The 19,675-nt window shown below is 37.3% G+C and overlaps 1 protein-coding gene across 4 annotated transcripts in view; it reads right to left on the minus strand.

Moving 5' to 3' along the window:
* Positions 1-674: 674 nt before the first annotated feature.
* MEF2A (myocyte enhancer factor 2A) overlaps positions 675-19,675 on the minus strand; it is a 167,652-nt gene continuing 148,651 nt past the window's right edge. For all 4 annotated transcript variants that reach the window (XM_063091920.1, XM_063091923.1, XM_063091924.1 and 1 more), the window contains 4 exons: positions 13,764-13,787; positions 10,231-10,357; positions 6,360-6,486; positions 675-4,773 (listed from right to left, as the gene is read on the minus strand). In XM_063091920.1, coding sequence (XP_062947990.1) covers positions 4,416-4,773; positions 6,360-6,486; positions 10,231-10,357; positions 13,764-13,787 — 636 coding nt within the window. In that variant the 3' untranslated portion in view covers positions 675-4,415. The remainder of the gene's footprint in view (positions 4,774-6,359; positions 6,487-10,230; positions 10,358-13,763; positions 13,788-19,675) is intronic.

Consider the following 19,675-nt stretch of genomic DNA (forward strand, 5'->3'; position numbering starts at 1 on the left):
ACAAAAATTTAGCTTTTAACTTAATTTGATGCCAAGAATCTGCTGAACTAGTAGCTGGCTTAGATGGCTCATCAGAGGGAGAGAACATTTTCCACTACAAGTATAAGACTTTTCATTTGCTAGCTGAGTTATGACCAAGGGAGACGACCATTGAGAAGTACCTACCAGCATACTGGGACAAATACCTATCACTTTTGAAAATTAATTCATTCTAGTAAATATATCTTCTGCCTCTAGCTCAGTATCATGCATGCATTTTTGGGCAAAACAAATCATTTTATTCCCTAAAATTTAAAGAGAAATAGAATCTAATGATAGTAAGTTCTAACAATACCCGCTCCCTGTGCCCCCAGCACACTTTGTTGTATTTTTACAAGGAGTCATTGGAGCCTCCCTGGATTCAGCTGACCCACACCAGTATGCACAGAACAGCCACGCTGAATGGTGGTGGAGACCACACCCTGCAGGGTCCAGGGCTGCCCAGGAGCCAACAGAGGTGAGGCTGGCAGGGCACGAGACCATCTCCTTGGCCATGTCCCAGCATAAGGAAGGAGATGTGCAGGTGAAAAGGCCTTTGTGAAAGGAAGGTTAAAGGAGAGGGCTTCTGGGGAAGGGGATGCCTGGTGGCAGCCAGCGCTTTAGTTTCCCCAGGCAAACATGACAGAGTCTGGATGCACAGTAAGAGCCAGTCCGTCTTTACTGGAGTGAGTGCAGGAGACAAATAGTTTACAACAATCTCTAGCATTGTCTTAACCATTTGATAAAAAGTTCACTATAATATTTATTGTATAATGAAGAAAAAACAACACATTCAGGGAAAAATTGAGATTAACTTATTTTTCTTAAAAGGTTCATCTCAAGGATGGCAACAAAGTCCAGCTTGTGCCGCCAAACGGTTTTACATGATTAAACCGTGTACAGCTTCTTGTGTGAACTGTTGACTACAAACATTTACCAAATACATAAATCTCTTTTAAAAAAGCCATTTTAAATATAGCAAAGCAGTGTCCTCTTGCACAGCAAAGTGAAGAAAGTTTCTACAGAGAAATAAAAGTTTTACATTTGTAAAATCTTTTTCACATTCTAATCATCTAGTTTCTTATGATCCAATGCCAGGAGTCTTCAGGTTCCTTATTTACTATGTATTTCTTGTGCGCATGATGGTTAATACAGAAATTATGTTAATGCATCATTAGCTGTCCTTATAGTTAAAGGAAATGGCAAAACATGTATTGTTCTTTTAGAAAAAACCCCTGATTTAGTCTATAACACAATGGACATAATTAGGGCTCAAAAGATGGAGTTTCGATTGGGACCATCTGTGTACACACAGTGGTGACTTGCACTCAGTGTAGTACCAGTCAGAGTGCTGAAGGAAGTGCAGCTATTGGGAACTGCACTTTAATCAGTGCAATTTACTCTAAACTTTTTTTGATTTTGTTTTTTAGTAATAAAATACTTCTGAAGGGGTAAAATTTTTCTGTGATGGTGTCTTATACAAAACACGCTGAGTCCAAAAGCGTAAAAAATGTTGGTTCTAAAGCAACACCATTAGTGTCTTCCTCACTCTAGGTTGGTTTCCACCAAGAGACGTGGATGTGGATGTGTTCACGCATGGATGTCTGGGTGAGGGATGTCTGTCAAGTCCATATGCCCCAAATCACACTGGGCATATGGCAAAAAGGTTAACAGTCAAATATTCAGTTCCTGAAAACGGAATACATTGTTACTTGGTCAGTGTAATTTAAATACAAACTCCGAGCCTTGTGTAATATCATTTTAGAAAACAGTAGTTGTACTGATTATAAACCTGCATAGAAAGAAAGACTATTGAGATACAGTCAGAAAAGCCATCTCATAAGGCACACAAGAAAATAGACAGTAAATGTGAATGTGTTAACTCCTATTCCAATGTACAGCAGAAGTTCATGAACATGCATAAATAATGAAGGAATCACTTAACACTTTCAAAGCTATAAATGGTTTACAAAGTGGTAAGGATTATCTTGGAAGTTCAGTGTTGGGAGACTGTCTTTTTTTGATCAGGTGTGACTTTATGAAGAAATGTGCCTGTAAGTAGTTCAGTAAAATAAGTACATTTTTAAAGAAAAATTAATCCTTTCTGAATAAGAGCCAAATGTTGATAGTGAGAAGAGACAGCATATCACCCTCCCTTTTTTGGCCTCTATCAAAAGTTACTACCCACACTTCCATTAAAAAGGAATTTTGCAGCCCGTGCATGCCACAGGTTTATCCTGCACCTAATACCTATATGTCAGTCAGGAAATCTGGCTGATGATTTGTCACAACTAGCAGATAAGGAAAATGTCAAAAGAAACTTAGGGGGAAAAATAAAATGTAAGTAAAAACTGTAGGTAGCTGCTCAATATTAAGTTTAAAATACAGAAGAGCAGCCAATTTTTAAACCCTTACTTTGAGTTTCTCAGGAAAATTAGTATTTAAAAATCTATGATGAAAGATATACAGGACTTTGAATTTTATTCATGGCACAAACCCAGTAAACAGATGAACTTGCTATCACCAATTAGTTGTCGTCTTGTAAGAATAAGGCCTTGTTCAAAATCCAAGCTGAGGGTGGCACTAATTTCAATTAGGATGGCAAGAGTCATGCCAAGTATCTGCACCATAAGAGAATTTCTCCCCTCACATCAAAGTGTCATTTCAATGCACAGAATTGTTGATAATAGTAGCATTTTACAACCACATGCGTCTTTCTATTTTTAGAGGGTCAAGGAAAAAAGATCCCTTCCCCCACAAATATTTTTCCCTAATCATTTACCACTTATAAAACCTTTGTGCTCATCTACTATTTTGCCATTTTCTCTAATATTAATTAAATTAGGTCAGCTTTTTCTACTACATTTTTTTCCTCACAAAAGGCAAGTTTTAAATAATGCCTTATAAAATCTGTTACAACACATTTTATATTTATGCAGGATGAACTTAACACCAATTTTTTTGCCACTTTGCTATTTATGTACACAAAATATATAATGATGCTCAACCCATACAGCACAAAGATTACAATGTAACATCACACATTCACCACCAGTGAGGGGAGAAACCCCGTTATACAATCCTCTGAAAAAACTGGGCTAACAATTAAAATCCAAAGTACAGTATATTTAACAAAATAGTAAATATTAAACAGTGAGTACTCTACCTAATAAGGACCTCGCCTTTTCCCCCAAATTGGCGGCAATCCACAAAAATATACTTTTTAATCTGGTGACCATACAATACATAGGTACTTACATCAAAGGTGATAATATATTTAAGATGCTATATACACAAACAGTTTGGCTCAACTTTTAATTTATATATAGAATAATAAGTGTTCATGGCTTTTTCTTTCCAAGGTTCTGCTTGCAAGATATTTTTGTTTTTTCCCCTCTTAAAATAAAACTAAAAAGTTAAAACAAGATAAAGCTATTCTCTAAAAAAAAAAAGTTACAACATATAGCTTTGGCTTATATAAATAATTCATAGCAGAATGTGTCAAAAGTAGTGAATATAATTTTATATATAGTCATCAATTCATAAGGGTGTTTTCTTTCATATAAAATATACATGAGCTAAAATCAGTTTAATTTTTAAGATATGAATGTAAAAAGAAACTTCTGACATATTCCAATTATAACTTAATATATTAATTTTACTTTGTTAATGCTCTATATTTCTAGGCTAGTATTTTATGAATATCTCATGCTTTCTATTCTTTCCTGTTTTTATTAGCTAAAGATCACTTCTTTAACCCAATACATTTTTGCACGTGCAAAACATTATGTGTGGGGCTTTTATGTTTTATTTTGGGTTTTTTTTGTTTGCTTTTTAATATCAACAGCCCTTTCCCATGCACCCCTTTGCAAAAGAGACCCATGCCAGGTGGGGTAATTAATATAAATGACATTTTATGTACAGTATTGCTTTCTTGGTTCCTGCTTTTCTACTGCTCTGTTCTACAAAGCATTTTTCTTAAGTAACTACAGTCACTGCACAGTTAAATAAAACAAGTAAGGGGCCCTCTAGGTTTCTGCAAGCTAGTGTGGGAGAATTATATATGGGTAGACATTTCTTTTGCAAAAACTGGTTTTCTTATGAAACAAGTAGTCCAAGGAAGTGCCAGACTGGTCTGTGCCTACAGGGTGCCTTGTCTGCCATGGGATGCACATCTGCAGACCTATGAGGATTTTGCAGGTAAGTGCCTGATTCTGTGTATGCAACACACACCCACACGTACACACACACTCACACCCACATACATATATATGTAAAGGGATATATATGTATGTATGTACATATAAATATATTTAACTCATGTCCTTATTTACCAATTTAGATATGTAGGGCAGTTCACTGCAGTAACACAAAGTACAAACATCAGCCTGGAAGCCTTAGGTCACCCATGCGTCCATCCTCATTCGCTTTACAGAAGGGCTTTCTCTGTCCTCAGTATTTGGGGGTCGGCCAAGCACAATTGGAGAATGGAAGTCACCCCGTGGATCCTCCCGGTCACTTCCATCATAGGAGCTACTAGAGCTGCTCAGACTGTCCACAGGGGAACGCCCCATTTCTTGCCGGGGCTGGGGCTGAGGCTGTGGGGCTTGTGGTGGCGGCTGCTGCTGAGGCTGCTGCTGGAAGCCTGATGGGGTCATTCGATCCCGGGGAGGTGAAATTGGTTCTGACTTAATGTTGATGTTTTGGTTGGTATTAATGGATAAATTTGAACCCTGAGATAACTGGCCTCCAGAGCTGAAGGAAAAAAGAGAGATGTTAGAAGGTTTGTGAGTGGATCTGCATAACTGGAATGATATTATGGACACCACCTGACTGAGAAAAGCCCACAGTCTAAAATCTTGTCAAATTCCCCAAGACTGGTTTTGGTGGTTTCCTTCAGTGCTTGTCACAAAAGGAATCACATCTCCCTGGGAAGAAAGAAAACAGTACAGTTGAGTCCTTATGTTGTTACTTAATTCTACCCACAACCATGGTACTTTTTCAGCTCAAGTATCCAAAACAGTGTCATGTCTAATTCTGTGCATGGACCAAAAAGAACAACGTGGCCGCTTGAATTCTGCTATCTCTTCTTCCTCAGTATCATCTCTGCTCTGGCCCTGTGATAGGCACATCATCTCATCTATTCTCAAAACAACTCTATGAAGTAAACTGTGTCATCCTTATGTTCCAGATGAGGATACAGTCTCAGAAAGGCTAAGGAACTTGCTTAAAGTAGTACAGTATACAGGCCTGAGCTTTGAGCCTTTTCTACTTCCTTTTCCAAGGCTATTTTTAATATGTTCATTTAGAATGCTCAGGACAGGCCTAAGGGCCAAACCCTATGTAGGCTGAGATACTGTTCCTTTTTTCGTGACATAATTCCCAAGAAGACTACTGATAACAATGTGTATTGTGAAGTTATTTCAGAATGCAGGAGGGAAAAACAGCAAACCTACTGAACCCAGATTCTCTGGGGACTTTCTGGACAGGAGGCTGGGGTGTCCCTACTGCAGGGGCGAGGCTGCCAGCCCTCATGGAGGCAGCACGGTCTGCTATGTTGTCCCCTCTTCTGGGATGCTCTCCTCCACCCGTTCCATGGGCCTACTGTCATCCCAGTTCTACAAAGGCCCTGTTTCTTCTCCCTGTTGCTCAGGGATGCCTGCTGTCATCTGGGCATCACCGTATATCCTCTCTGCTTATATCCTCACACCCTGCCCATAAGGAACGTTCTCTTTGTGAATGAGTACAGTGTGTGACTGGGCTGGGATCAACCACACAAACCCTATGGAGCCTGATTTATAAGATACCCAATCCCCTCCCCTCTTTTCCTGCCCTTTAATCCAGGGAGAAAACAAAAGTACAGATCATCTTCCTGTTCTCCTTGTCTACAGATATTTACCAAAGCAAAAAAAGGGAAGGGTGGTAGTTGAACCTGAATGACTTCAAGCTGCCTTTCCTCAAGCAGTGGAATCAAAGACAGGTGTTGGGACGTAGGGGTGGGAGTGGGTGGCTTAATCACTGGTCAGTAGGTAGAAGAGGGGTGCATGTGGGTGACATCTGTGCTCTGAACCCCCTTAGATCCTAGTTGAGTCTCTCTCTCTCTCAGTATATACCCATAAGAGAAGTCGTGCTCCCTGAATCCATTCAAGGAATGCCTAGTTTGCTCAGTATCCAAGCAATTATCTAGAGCCATGTAAAGAAAATATTTTCTCCCAACATTTGTCTCCACCTAAAGAAGAATCATTGCAGGATTACTCACAAAGCAAAAGACTTGTAACTGATAGAAAAAGAGTGTGTGCAGGCCAGGAGTAAAGATTTGGGGAAAATTTCTAGTTACTCACACAAGAGAGCTGAGGGCTGCTTGTCCCAGATGGTGTTGCTGCCAGGCCGACACCTGTCCCAGAGACAGCATTCCTGGAGAGTTGAAGCCTTGCAGGGCTGACAGGTCAGCGCTGGTCAGTGAATAATCTACAAAGGAAGACAAGATCGCTCTGTGTGCAATGGAAGGACTGTGCCAAGTTTATTTTTCAAAGAGCAGCTGCAAAATCTCCCAGGTTGTGAGAAGCCAGGTATTTCACAACAAAACAACGCACTTATGGGTCTAAAACCCATAGAGTTTTTTCTTTTGGGAGGTTTATAAAATCTAGTTATAGTTAATTGTCTGGGATTATTTAAATAATAAAAGGTCATCACTAAAGGATGTTCCTGTACAATTGTTATTTTCAATAAACACATCTGCCACAACCCTCTGGAACAAGTGTTTCTACACTTGAGCTCACCAGTCTGAATCAGCAAGTCTTGATGAAGCACAGGGGGCGGGGCAGGGGGGAGAGGCAGGGGGGCAGGAAAGACACAGAATCCCTTCTTATGGGGTGTCAAGCTTAGTGGCATAGACATTAAATACATCACTACACAATTAATTGCATTTGTTTAAAGTATTGGGACTATCATAGCTCCCTGACATCATGCAAAATAATTTAGAGTTCATGGAAAAACTCTGTGTCACAAGAGTATGACACAGCTCATTTTATATGACTGCTTCAGCCATAATCACTGACCAAGACTTAGGACATCAGTTATCACTCACACAGTTATTTTAGCTCATCATTACTGCCTTTTCCATTTAGTTCTAAAGAGAGGTGGCAAAAACTTCTACTTTTAACTTCTTTCTCATGTCTCAAGAGGGGTGTTTAAAGAAGTTGGTCTTCCAAAGTGAATTAACATTTCAAAAAAAGGAACTGAGTTGAAGCACCATAGCTGGCACTTAGGACTCTGTCCTGACTCTGTTCTTTCTCATTCTATATGCTCCAAGATTGCCACAGCCACCCCCATGGAGGCTGGGGCAGGGGGCACATCACGCTAATTCCTTCCCCAGTGCCCCCTCCAACCCACAACCCTCTTTTGACCTCTGGGTCCTTCCAATGACCTACATGACATGTCCACTTGGATGCCTCTCCAAACACCTCAATTTGACATGGCCCTAACTGGACTCATCCTTCCCTCCAAACCTGCTCTTCCTTTAACACTCCCTGTCTTAGTAAGTGGCCCCAACACTTGCCCAGCGGCCCATGCCAGAAACCTGCAGGTGCTGGCCTTGCTGCCTCTCTGTTCTCGCACTCCCATCAGCCGCCAAGTTTGGTCACTCCTATCTACAGTCCCTCAAGCCTGCTCAAGTTTCAACATCGCTACTGCCACCACTCTAATCCAAGCCATCAGTAACCATTACTTGGGACTACTATAATAGCCTCTTAGGTGGTTTGCTGGCATCCATGTGCACTGCAGCCAAAGCTGTCTTTTTAAAACAACAAATGTGATCAGGACACTCGTCTACTTAAAACCTTTTTATGACTTCCTGATGCTCTCAAGACAATGTCTAAAATCCTCACGGCCTAAAAATCCCTACTTACATCTTTAGTCTCAACTCTAACTGCCCCTACCCCGTCCCCATCCCCCTGCCATGCTCCTGCAGACTCCTAGCCTACGTGCAGGTACTCCCTCTCCCGGGAGAACTCTCCCTGCTCTGCTTAGTTGAGTCATGTATACTCCTTCACGTCTAAACTGAAATGATGCCCTTGACGTAACTGTCATACTGTTTGTCTTGTGTCTTTTCCCCACGACAGACCCTAAGTTCCACTGCTGACCATGAACTCTTGTATTTCCACTGCCTGGCATAGTACCTGCCATGCAGTAGGTGTTCAATAAATATTCGTTGAATAGATACATGAATAAGTTTGTGAAGCTGGGAGTGATCTTACTGATGGGCATGAGGAAGTGTCCAGAGGATTCCTTTGCACATGAGTGTTTTATTTTTTAAAATGTTGCTTGTTTATTCTTCCCTTCAGTGGTTGTCTCACATGTGATTGACACTAAACATGTACAGAAGGGGATATACTCACAAAAGATAAACATAGACAAGTGTTTACAAAAGGCAAATAGATACATAAGTTAAAGATAATATGGTACACACAAACAGAAACCTCTTTTTCAGGTGTTCTGAAAAAGAGAGCAAAGACAGTCAAAAGATGGAATGAGACTGAAGTCAAGCGACTAACGGTTTTGAGAGCACCTAACTCCATTTTTATGTTTTGGTAATTCCTTCTAGACTTAAAAAATAAATTCTTTCTAATCGAATGCATTTATAAAAATATGAAAAGTGAAATTTCTAAGTATATTGAAAAATCTATAATGAAATGCTCAGTAAACCGCAATCTAACTTTGACACCCAGGTCATGCTCCATCTTCTCAGCCAATACTCCTCTGAACATTCTAGCCTACCCCTCTTTCCCCACCTTCTCAGGTCTGAGAGTAGAAACTGGTAACTGCAACAACCCAGGACTTGACCTCCATGGTTAACAACTTTGGTGTGTCCTGTCTCCTTATCTAGAATAAATTTAGGAGAAGAGATATGTTCCTAGAAAAGTGTCTCTTTTATGGCAGATGATTAATGCAGTGAACAGAATTTCTATGAATGCATAATCCCAGGCTTTACTCTGAAACCTTGCTCTGTGCAAGACACAGATAATAAGCTACAATTCACAGACCCCAGGCTAGTTTGCAGTTGATGGATTTGGGTAATTTTTTCATATTGATTGTTGGAAAAAGTAATGGACATTTCCTAAGAGGCTTTCTTTTTCAATAATACCTTTTAAAGATGTTTCTGCTTTAAAAGAACTACTTGGAATTAAAGTGGCAATCAAATGTATCAATTGGGGTGCTCTAGACAGCAGTTTGAAAGCACTGTGCCAAAGCATTTACCCTGAAGTCTAAAATTAGATGATCTTTATTACCACAGTCTACTTATGAGAATCAAAAAGAATAACTTCTCTGCACTGCAGTCTCTGAATTATTGGCAAAGTATAATTTAACTACTGCCTTCTTTCCTTCTTCCTTTGACGCATCAAGTATTTGGCTCAGCTGGTGAGAAAGTGAAACCACATGTGTTTTCTGCCCCTCCTTAAAATGGCAAACTAAACAAAACGTGCCCCACACCATGATTCTCCATACAGCCCTCATGACTAAAAGCACCCTCCAGTTTAGTATTCTTAAACTTTCCTAATACACTCCCAAATTAGGGTATCTTAAGATGAAATGTCTAAATAAACACAACTGAGTGAAAAGCTCATCTCAGAGGCAAAGAGTGACTGGCTCTGAGGAGAAATGAGAAAGGTCCCTGTTTTGCCCCTCAGGCACAAATGACATAGACCAAACTAGTCATTAGGGGGAGAAAAACAGCCTGCCTGACATAGCCAAACACCTGCCACATCCCCAAGTCTTAGGACCAAAGGGATTCATGGTCTTTCCCAAAGCAGGTTAACACAGTATAAACACAAACATCTTATTTCAAAAGCCTGGAAAAGTAAGGTACTGTGTAGTGAGAAACTACCTAGAAGATACCTGAGCAAGAGGCTACTGCCCTTCTTGCTTCATGCATGCAACAATTTTGATAGCAGCTACTTGTTTTTTTGTCGAGGTAAGTAAAAGTTCATAATGGAGAAACAGAAATAACTTATTCAACTCATTCTACCATTAGTGTGTTTTTTGTAATTTTTTTCAAGGTTAGCATGTGTTTTTACAATATATCCAAATTTGAATCTAAAAAACTAGAAATAATTTACTTTAATAAATGTACTTTAAAAAAAAAATCACAAAAGCACATGTTGATCACAAAACAGAGAGAAATAAAATCCACTCAAGGCACCAGGGCAGGCTCACCAGTGTTGTAGGCGGTTGGCATTGCTGAGTACACGAGTCCCTGTGGAGGCAAGCTTGGGGTGGTCACAGACACGACCGGGGTAGCAAGAGGTTGAGTGGCTTGAGAACTGCTTATCCTTTGGGTATTCTGTGGGAGATCAGAAATAAGACAAAGTGTTTTTATTTGGTATTTATGTTCAGAGTTAGTATTTTAAAAATAACTTTCAATTTAAAAGTGACATTTTTCACAATTTTATTGAATGTCATTATTTCCTGAAACAGTGATGATATGAACACTTTAAGAATACTAATGGGAATAACTAAATATTTAAGGAACACATTTTAACATTAATTATTCATTTTCCCTTTTTAAATAGAGTTTATTAATGTCAGAGACACAGCCTTAAAATAGAAACTTACATTATGGGCGGTAACACTGTTATGTGTTAGCATAAGTGAGGACTTGATGCCACCAGAAATACTCTCAGGCTATCCTTAGTGAAATACGTGCAGGTTTTAAATACCTGATATAATAGCAAAGGTCATTTGTATATAGAGGGATTATATGTCCATGAGTACAGGAATCAAAACTGCTGTTTTATGCAGCATTCACATGTTAACATGGTTTGAAGTCATGGCTTGAGTGCAGCCTGTATTCTGATTTCCTTCCCTCTGATCCTGCAGTTGACCTATTTTTTAAAAGCAAATTCAGATATGTATCCCTTTGCAGTCTCCCAGCCTTCTGACAGGTGAGGCTTTGAGTAGAGACATTTGAATAAAATAAACGCTGGTGGGGCTGCAGATGGAGCAATATTAAATGCTTACTAACTAACTGCACCTATGTAGCATCCTAACCGTTACACTGGGAATGAATAAAAAAAGTCTACTATTAAATAATCAAGTTAGTTTAAGACAGTCATTGTCCTCTATGTGCAGGAGTATGACAGAACCAGTTTTTCACCATACTGGCTTAAAGTAACATTTCTTCAAAATCAAGAGTCAGAGAACAGAGTGGACCCCACGTTGCAAGCATGTAAGAAGGCCAAAGCACAACTCCAACTTGCATATTTTATAAATGAAGAAGTCAGAGCCTGCTGGGTGACAGTCGGGGTCTAAGCCCAACTTACATTTAATAAATTTAATAAATGTAAAATTCAGTCCGTTGAGATTATAAAGATTCACAATGGGATTCAGTTTTCTCTATTACCATTTTCAGAAGGGCACATCAGAAGGTGGCCTCTGGCGAGATCTAAATACCTGAAAAGTGATCATTTGATGAGGATCCAGTTCTCAGATTAGTGCTTATAGACTGTGCAGTATGTAGATGTACTGCCTGAGTTTTTGTCCCAGAATCACCATTTTCAAAGCACTGGGAAACCCATTTAACCTCTCTGAAACTCTTCACTTGCCAAGTAGAGAAGACAGCAATCTTTGTCCTGCCTGCCTTGCAGTGCTACTGTGAGAACAGGTAACTGAAGTATTACACAAATGTAAGATAGTATCTTAAAGTTATTGTTTCAAGAAATCCTTTGTCCCCAAATTTCTATATAACTGGCAAAAAAAAAAAAAAAAAGATAAATATATTTATTCTTTTTGATCCATAGCTATTCTGTTGTAGCTGTCACGAAGTAAGTTGTAGTAGAATTGCAAGGCTTCTCAACAACTCTCTGCAGCCTGGCTCTCACCATAACAATCTTTAGCACAGGCCCAGGACACCTGCCTATCCTCACTTTGGATCAGAACCATCCATGATTGTATTTTAGAACTCAAACAAATTTGAACAACTTTCTAATTTCTAAAGGATTGTGTTTCTGGTCATATTTTGGTTCTGACACATAAAGTTCTGCATTCTTAATTGATTAAGTTTTAGAGTCTGAATTAGCTTAAGTTTTAAAGAATATGAATGGCTGTTTAGAGTTTTCAGTCATGTATCTGTTTCTGAGTTACAAATATTTATTTTTATGATTTCTAGGTTTTAAAGTCTTCAGAGACCTAGAAATTTATCTCTGAGATTCTGTAATTATAGGTATTCTTTAAGGAATGTGGAAAGTCAATGTATGACAATTGGGAATATATTTTAGTCTCAGCATCAAGTTAATAATTTTAATGACTTTCTGAGAGGGATCTACTTCGGACTTAATTTACTCTTTCATATTTGGTTTGGAACTTCAGAAGTCAAGTCATTAGGTGAGATGGTTTGGCCTGGATTCTACCCACTCCATGGCTTCAAATCCATGGCAATCTCTTGGTGTGTCCTCAAAGACGGGGGTAATGATGAGACTCCAATATATCACGGTTCTACCCATCAAAACTCCTAATCTCAATGGAATGGAGTTCTGTAAGAGGAAGTGACTTTCAGAACCACTAGAGGGCAACATAGCACTAGAGAATTCATGGAAGTATTCACAAGTTAACGGTAAACTGTGAGGTCTAATCTAAGATGAATTATTTTAGCTTGAATTATAAACTTCCATTTGCTAATGATGAAGGTATCACTAAATAAAGTATTTCTCCAAAAGATATTCATAATATAATTCAACGTCACATTTACAGCTCACTAGTATATTTCAGTTAACCAATACAAAACCACATCCAAAATTGTGAGAGCAATCACAAAGCTCATTAAAGAACAATCTCATATTTTAAGGATATAGTACAGACAACAGCATTTGAAAAGAAAACACTGTGCAAAACAAACCAGCACACACAAATGTACAATAATGAAATGTAATAAAACCAGCAGATGCCTTTCTCCCCCATGCTTTCATGCACTCTCAACTCATGTCCATGCTAAAAACTGAACATTTTCAAGTTTTATCTAATTAGCAGCTGACTTTGAATTCATATGATTGCTTCTGTGAGGGTTGGGTTTTAGTTCCTAAAGCAGAAATAGATCAACTGCGAGTTATTTTTAGTCTTTTATTTTCTAGAGGAAAAGCCAATAGAAAATATTTGTTTTGGAAAAAAAGATAACGGCTGCTTTTAAGAACAGAATATCTCATGATAGAAAAGTAAATTTGTCTATGTTCAATTATAGACATTCCTTTTAGTAAACAGGGAACCCCCTTGTGGCTCAAAAGATTGTCCTCATGCAGGATGAAATAATTCCAACCCTGAAAAAGGTGACCTCACCAAAAATGATGTAATCTTTTTGAAAGAAATAACACACGACCGTGTGTTACAATCTGAGGAGCTTTGAAAGTGAATTAATTTTCTAAAAATATTTTAAATTTGGAAAGCTATATAAGGTATATCTTTCCTTACAAAAAAAAAAATCTTTAACAAGTGTCCTATGCTCATGGACAGCTCCTGCTTTTAAGGGCTGTATTCCAAAGTTCCCTCCAACAAATAAAATGGCTCAACATATACAATTATAAATAGAAAAACCAGAGTCTGTAGCACCAGTAATTGCTTTAGTTATTCAAAGTGTTTGCACAGTATTTAATAATAAAAAATTGTGTAACAAAAGAAACACTGGTTAGATAAAAACATTTAAGATAATTAGTACTTTCTACATCCTTTTCAACTCTCTTCAAGCAGAAAACCACACTCACCAACTCCAATTCCTCTTCCTCCGACTGCACTCAGCACATAAGAGGGATAAGAGAGTTACTAAGACTGTTGGTACTCACAAACAAAATATTTCTATAGAAAAACATGTTATTTGGACCCTAGCAGTTGTTTGGAATTCTAAAGAGATGATTATAGACACAACAAATAGAAATATAAATTACTTATTGTCTCTATACTTAATTTTTCAAAAGACTGGAACAAGTCTTTTAAATTCTCTATGGCCAGGATTTAAAGACACCCTCCTCCTCCTAACTCAGTCCGCTCTTACGCTGGCCTCTCCTACACACAGAATGCTGTGACAATATTTAAAAGGGGATCCTCGTCACTATACCAGTTTATACTTGGTATCTTGAGAAAACTAACTCTGTACTTACATCTTAATTCTCCTGTCACTACCTCACCTGGTCACATAGGTCCATTTACTTCTTTAGATTCTGTGCTACTTGGGCAGGCAGAAATTGTTTCATTTCCCACAGTAGATAGCACAGTGTTAGGAAACAAAAGGAACTCAAACATTTGTTAATAAACAGAAGAATTTGAAATAACAATTTTATATGTTTATCATTTACAAATATAGTTTTCATATAAATAATCTCAAAATTGTTTTGGCTACTGTAGTTTCTTTGTCTTTCCATATATATTTTAGTATTGGCTTATTATTATCTACAAAAAAGGTTGCTATGATTTTGACTGAAAAGCTACAGATCAATCTGAGAAGCAGTGACATCTTGACAATATTGAGTCTTCAAATTCATTAATATGATGTATCTCTCTGTTCAGCTAGGTCATCTTTGATTTCTTTCAGCAGTATTTGTAGATTTCAGCATACAGATCATGAATAAATGTTGAATTCTGTTAACATGGTGAATTTTATTGATGAATTTTCAAATGTACAATCAGCCTTGCATTCCTGGGATGAAACCCACTTGGTCTTGCAATATTATCCTTTTTATATATTGCTGAATTTATTTACTAATATTTTGAGGATTTTTATGACTAGAGTTCATGAGGGACACTGGTTTGCAGATTTTTTTTTTCTTGTAATGCCTTATTCTGGTTTCATATTAGGGTAATGCTGGCATAATAAAATGTGTTGGGAAGTGTTCCCTGATCTTGTATTATTTTTCTGAAAGAGATCATATATAACTTGATTGTTTCTTCCTTAAATGTTTGGTAGAATTTGCCAGTGAAATCATCTGGCTTTGAGTTTTCTTTTTTGGAAGATTTTTAAACTAGGAATTCAATTTCTTTAATAGATATTTACTATTTGGGTTAACTATTTCTTCTTCAGTGAGTTACTAGTAATCCTTTGATAGTTTGTACCTTTGAAAGAATTTGCCCATTTCATCTAAACTATCAAATCTACTGGAATAGAACTGTTTGTAATATTCTCTTATCTTTTAATGTCTTTTGGGCAATATGCCTTCTTCATTCTTAATATTGATAACCTGGGTCTTTCGGTTTTCTTTGGTCAGTTTAGCTAGAGGACTATCAATTTTATGGATCTTAAAAAGCAAAAAGTTTTTGATTTGAGTTTCTCTACTGTTTTCTGTTTTATACTTCATTAACTTCTATTCTTTATTTTTTCCTTTCTTCTACTTGCTTTGGATTAAGTTTGCTCTTCTTTCTCAAGTTTAAGGTAAAAGCTAAGGTTTACTGATTTGGGAACTTTCTTCTCTTCTAATATCAACAGTTAGTGGTATAAATTTCCCCATAGCACAACTCTAGCTGGTTCCCCAAATTTTGATAAATAGTGTTTTCATTTCCAATCAGCTATATGTGTTTTTAAATTTCCTTGAGATTTCTTCTTGGCCTATGGGTTATTTAAAAGTATGTTTAATTTCTAAATATATAGAGATTTTCCTATTGTCTTTCTGTTACTGATTTCTAGTTTGATTTCATTACAGTCAAAGAATAATCTGTATGATTTCAATTCTTTGAAATTTGCTGAGGTTTGTTTTATGGTACAGAATATGGTCCATTTTGGTGACTGTTTCATGTGCACTTGAGAAAAATGTGTGTTCTGCCACTGTTCTATAAACATCTCTTAAGTCTGGTTGGTTGAGTGTTGCTCAGACCATCTAGATACTTACTGATTCTTCTGTCTACTTCTATCAATTACTGAGAGGGGGGGTTGAAGTCTCCAACTACAACTGTAGATTTTTCTACTTCACCATTTAGTTCTATCAGTTTTGCTTTATGTATTTTTATTTTTTAACTAAAAATATTTATTGAAATAATTGTAGATTTCCATACAGTTAGTAGAAATAATAGAGATTCCTTGTACATCAGTAAACTTCTACCTTAAGAAAATAGAAGAGCAAACTAAACCAAAGGCAAATATGAGTAGGGAATAACAAAGAGTACAACAGAAATATATGAAATAGGGAATTAAAAAACAATAAAGAAAATCAACAAAACCCAAAGTTGATTCTTTAAAAAGATCAACAAAATTTGCAAACCTTTACCTAGACTGACCAAGAAAACAAGAGAGAAGACCAAAACCACTAAAATCAGAAATAAAGCAGGGGTATTATTACATTGTCACTATGGTTTTTTGTGGTGGTAAGATTTACTTTCTTTCTCTTTCTCATTTGCATTTTGTTCTACCAGTGGGTTTTGTTCTTTCTTGTGTATTCATGGTAGTGATTATTGCTTTTTTGGATTCCAGATACAGGACTTCCTTGAGGATTTCTTGCAGGGCTGATCTTGTGGTGGTGAACTGCAATTTTTGTTTGTCTGGAAAATACACTATTTCCCCATCATTTCTGAAGGACAGCCTTGCTGGGTATGGTATTCTTGACCTGCAGCTTTTTTCTTTTAGTACTTTGAATATATCATCCCAATTTCTTCTGGCCGGTCAAATCTCTGCTGAAAACTGTGCTGTTAGTCTGATAGGGGCTCCCTTGTAGGTGACTTGATTTTCTCTTGCTTCTTTTAAGATTCTCTCTTTGTCTTTGAGCTTTGCCAGTTTGATTATAATAGGGGCTCCATTATAAGTGATTTGATGCTTTTCTCTTGCTATTTTAAAGATTTTCTCTGTCTTTGAGCTTTACCAGTTTGACTATAATGTCTCTTTGAGAGGATCCTTTTGGGTTGAATCTGTTTGGATATCTTTTGAGCCTCCTGGATCTGAAGGTCCATGTCTCTCCATGTACCTGGGAAGTTTTCCATTATTATTTCATTGAATAGGTTTTCCAAACCTTTTCCATTCTCCACCCCTTCTGGAACACCCATGATTCAAATGTATGCTTAAGGTTGTCTGCTAGCTCTCTCAGGTTTTCTTCACTTTTAAAATTCTTTTTTCCTTTTTCTTGTCTGCCAGGGTTATTTTGAAAAGATTATCTTCAAGATCAAAAATTCTTTCTTCTGCTTGTTCTAGCCTGCTGCTTAAGCTATTGGTTGTGTTTTCTGTTTCACTGGGTTAATCTTTCAGTACTGTGAGTTCTGCTACATTCTTTTTTAAGGTATTAATCTCTCTGTAATTTTTTTCCTTCATATCCTGATATTTTTTTCTTGTTTCATTATGTTGTCTGAGTCTTCCCATATTTCAGTGAGTTTCCTTAAGATTGTTGCTTGGAATTCCTTTTCAGTCATTTCAAGGGTTTCCTGCTCTATAGGGTCTGGTATTTGAGAATTACTGTATTCTTTTGGTGGTGTCATATTTTCTTGGGTTTTTGTATTTCTAGTATCTCTATGTTGATGCCTGGTTATCTGGCAGAGCAGCTGCTTCTTCTATTGCTCTGGAGTGGGCTTTGAGGAGAGAGACATCCTCTTCTTTATCTGGTCTCCAAGGCTGGTGACTGTCCTTCTGTGTCAATGCAAGTGAGCGTCTGGCTGGCCACCTGCATGGTGGCTGTGGCTTCTGCTGTGGTATCGAACCACTTTTTCGGCAGCTGCAGCTGTGGTGGGCCACCTGCGTGGAAGTGGTGTTTTCAGTGTGCTCCTTGCCTGCTTCCTAGTAGGGGATGCTATTCTCAGCTCCTGCCTAGGACCCTGGGTGTGCTCTGTTTCTTGCCTGCTTCTGGGTGGAGCCACTTTATGTATTTTGAAGGCCTTAGGTGCGCATACACTAAAGATAGTTATTTCTTGGAAAATGGACATTGTAATGTCCCTCTTTATCCCTGACAATATTCCCTGCTCTGAAGTCTATGTTGTCTGAAATTAGTATTTCTACTTTAGCTTTCTTTTGACTGTGTTTGCATGGTATATTTTTCTCCATTCTTTTATCTATGTCTTTTTATTTAAAGCATGTTTCTTGTAGATGGCATATTTCTTGGTCTTGCTGTTTTTTGTTTTAAAACAAATCGGATAATTTGTCTTAATCGATGTGTTCTGACCACATTCAATGTGATTACTTATATGGTTGGATTAAAATCCACCATTTTGCTATTTTTTGTTTCATCTGTTCTTTGTTTTTCTCTTTTTTTCCATTTCTTAGGCTATTACAATATTTTTTACAATTCCATTTTATTTCCTCTATTGAGTTACTATTCACACCCCTTTAAAAAATTTTTTCTGAGTTGCACTAGGGTTTACAATATACATCTTTAGTTACTCAGAGTTCACCTTCAAATATTATATTATGTGTACAATAGGAACCTACAACAGTATATTTTAATTCCTCCCTCCTATCCTTTGTTGTCATATATTTTATTTTTACATGTGCTATGGGCATAAAATACAGTGCCACTATTTTTGTTTTATACAGTCAGTTATCTTGTGGAGCAATTAAAAAGAGGGAAAACACCCATATCTTGTTTTCTAATACCATTTTCCAATAAAAGGAATTCCTTGGAGAAATACCTAATTCTAGGACTACAGTGGGAAATCCATAAGATGAACTTGGAGAACATGGTCGTGCCACAAAATAAAGAAGTGCTCCCTCCAAAGAAACCCACAAGGATACAGGTATGTCAAAGGGACACAGGGACCAAATGAATAGCCCTCAAAAGCTAAAGCTGGAACAAGCTGAGCAACAGTAAAATGTCGTATTGCATTACAACCCAAAGTGTAAAATAAATGCCCATGAGTCTATACTTTTATAAATAAATGATTAAGTAAATGATTAAATAAATGAGAGAAAACGGATAGATTTTCTGTGCAGAAGAACTCCAAAATAATTCATGTAGATAATCTTCCCTCAAGGATATGATGCTTTAACTCCCTGCTCCTTAAGTGTGGGTTGTGTATAGTGATTTCCTTCCAAAGACTACAGTGTGGAAAGGCAAAAAAGAGTAACTTTATAGAGAAATCTGTGAAACACTACATTAGTCAGGTGACCAAGTTAACATCAGTAATAAATAGTCATGTTGATAGTGTGCACCCTTGATATGATGTGATGAAAATGGTACTTTAATTTTATGACCTTCCTGCCTCAAACTAATAACCCCAGTGTGGTCATGAGAAAAACATCTGACAAATTCCAACTGAGGGACATTCTACAAAATACCTGAGCAGTACTACTTAAAACTTTAAAGGTCACTAAAGCAAGGAAAGTCTTAGAAACTCTCACAGCCAAGAGGACTCTAAGGAGATTACTAAATGTTATGTGGTATCCTGGATTAGATCCTGGAATAGAAAAAGACATAAGGTTAAAAACTGAGGAAATCTGAATAAAGTATGAACTTTAGTTAATAATAATGTACCAATATTGGTTCACTAGTTATAACAAATGTATATACTAATATATGATGTTAATAAGAGAAACTGGTATAGGGTATATGGGAATATTCTATGCTATCTTTGCAATCTTTCTATAAATCTAAAACTGTTCTAAAATAAAAGGTTTATAAAATATAGAGAAAAATGAATTTTATTATATTCTCATTTATTCCATTTCCAATGTTCTTCATTCCTTCGTGTAAAGTCAAGTTTTTACTGGGATCATATA

This window comes from Cynocephalus volans, chromosome 3, assembly GCF_027409185.1.
Source record: "Cynocephalus volans isolate mCynVol1 chromosome 3, mCynVol1.pri, whole genome shotgun sequence".
In the NCBI taxonomy this organism is placed as follows: Eukaryota; Metazoa; Chordata; class Mammalia; order Dermoptera; family Cynocephalidae; genus Cynocephalus; species Cynocephalus volans.